Below are 2,169 nucleotides of genomic sequence, written 5' to 3' on the forward strand. Positions count from 1 at the left end.
GCTTTAGTTGCCCTAAGAAATAAGGTTTCTTTACCTTTTTTTAGAATTTGGTTTTATGCATCAAAATTTGAATTTTTCTTGAAAAAAAAAATTGTTATTCACATTCTAACAAATAGGATAATAATACTACATAAGCAGGACGTAAATTCCAGTGTAAAACTGTACAAAACGCTAAAAAAATTCTTTCAGTTTGATTATAATTGAGAACACAGGAGACCTATTCATCGTCACCGTGTGAAGTTGGAGATATGAGGCAGCGGCACAATGGGCAAGAATACGGCGACTGATGGTCGGCACAGCATCGGAGCCAGCGGAGCATGCAACGATCATGAAAAACATGCGAGCAATTTATGCGAACAACTTCTACACTTGAATCTTCGTTACCATGGCCAAACTTCTCCAAGCAAATAGCGCATTCAGCGTCATCATCTTGCTCATCAATTTTGGATCTCTCTAACAGATTCACGAGTTGTGCTAGTTCAGGAACGTTTTCACAGAGATCATCATTATAGATATCAGAATCTTGAACAATGTTGCGCCTGGTAACAACGTGAAGGTTCACAACAATCTCCAGCGTGTTGGAGTCACACCCTTCACGGCTTAGAATCCTTCTTGCAGTTTCGCCTATGGCAGGTAAAATTTGGTCCAATAACTCAGGGGATGCAGGCACTGAAGAGAAGATTTCATGCAATAAGATTGTGTCTTCTCTGTTGAGGTCTGTGAATGGAGTACAACTACATAGGATATCTGAGGGAACCAAGATTGCTTCAGTAGTTGTAGTAGAAGAAAATTCAACATCAGAGCCTTGGGTAATTTGGATCAATTCTTGGGTGCAATTGAAAATGATGGAGAAACAATCACCGAAATAAAACTCTTGTGGTATGCCTTGGTTTTCAATGGGAGTAATTCGCAACCAAAAAACGGTGGATTCCATGGCAAGTAACAAAAGTGATGGGTTCGTTTATTCGAATTATCAAGATCCGGCTACTCAAGTAAGAAAGATTTCTAATAACAAAAAAGCGAGGAGAGCGTTCTACAAGAGTAAGCGAATGGTTAATTCACTCGAATCTTTCTTGGAAGTGGAAAACCAAAAGATGCTATGCTGCCTACCAGACAGAGTCTTGATTTTCTTTAATAGCTTAAGAGAAAAATTAAAGATGGTTTTAAATTTAGTTTCGAATTGGTATTTTCTATAGATCCTAAAATATTAAAGATTTGATCTATTTTTTGCATTGATAAGATATTAAAAGAGCAACGTGTTATTATAATATTTTTTTGTTGGTAAATATTATTGATTTTTACATGGATAATACGAATAATTTAATTAAATATCTTTAATAGAATTTAGCTAAATACTTTAATACATGAATTATATGATTTAACACATAAATCAAATCTTAAGTTTAAAAGTTGCCTTGTCAATGAATTATAACTCAAATAACATAATTTCTCTATACTCACTTAAGAGGTTGCGGGTTCGTAATGAAATCTGATGCATATCAAGCCACATATGTCACGGCTAAATATTAGGAATTATTAGAAAACAAATTCCTTTCAGTTTTTAGTTGATTTGGTGTATCCCGTTTTATTAGCTGTAAATATCTTGCATTACCATAATTAGGAAATCAGGTAGCTAATTGTTAGGTAGAGTATTGTATATATAATTGATATGCTATTCAATAAAACACAAGGCAATTTGGCATGGTATCAGAGCTAGGTTGGCTCTGATAATCATCACACAAAAGAAACCTCCGCCGCTGAAATGGCTGGAGTAGGTGTGACTCCTCCAAAAAGAGAGGATTCAAAAAAGGACGAAGATGGATCCAACAAAGGACCATCGCCTTATGATCTGAGCGTTAGCGACAATCCTGGAAACGTAATCACACAAGTGCAATTACGAGGAGAGAACTACGAAGAATGGGCTCGAGCTGTGAAGGTGTCGCTACGTGCTAGGAGAAAGTGGGGGTTTCTAGATGGAACTCACAAGAAGCCACAAGAAGGGGCATCTGAAATGGAGGATTGGTGGACGGTTCAATCCATGCTTGTCTCATGGGTGATGAATACGATTGAGCCACGGCTGCGCTCTACCATCTCATACACTGAAGATGCAAAGGATCTCTGGGAAGAAATCAAGGAGCGATTTTCCATCGTGAATGGTCCTAGAATTCA

The 2,169-nt window shown here is 37.3% G+C and overlaps 1 protein-coding gene across 1 annotated transcript; it reads right to left on the bottom strand.

The window, feature by feature from the left end:
- Positions 1-217: 217 nt before the first annotated feature.
- LOC148550337 (uncharacterized) lies at positions 218-934 on the bottom strand. The gene has a single exon (XM_088494437.1). It carries the CDS (start codon positions 932-934, stop codon positions 218-220), a length of 717 nt encoding a protein of 238 aa, XP_088350563.1.
- Positions 935-2,169: the final 1,235 nt, after the last annotated feature.

Source organism: Arachis ipaensis, chromosome B7 (assembly GCF_059453495.1).
Source record: "Arachis ipaensis isolate K30076 ecotype BB chromosome B7, ASM5945349v1, whole genome shotgun sequence".
Classification (NCBI taxonomy): Eukaryota; Viridiplantae; Streptophyta; class Magnoliopsida; order Fabales; family Fabaceae; genus Arachis; species Arachis ipaensis.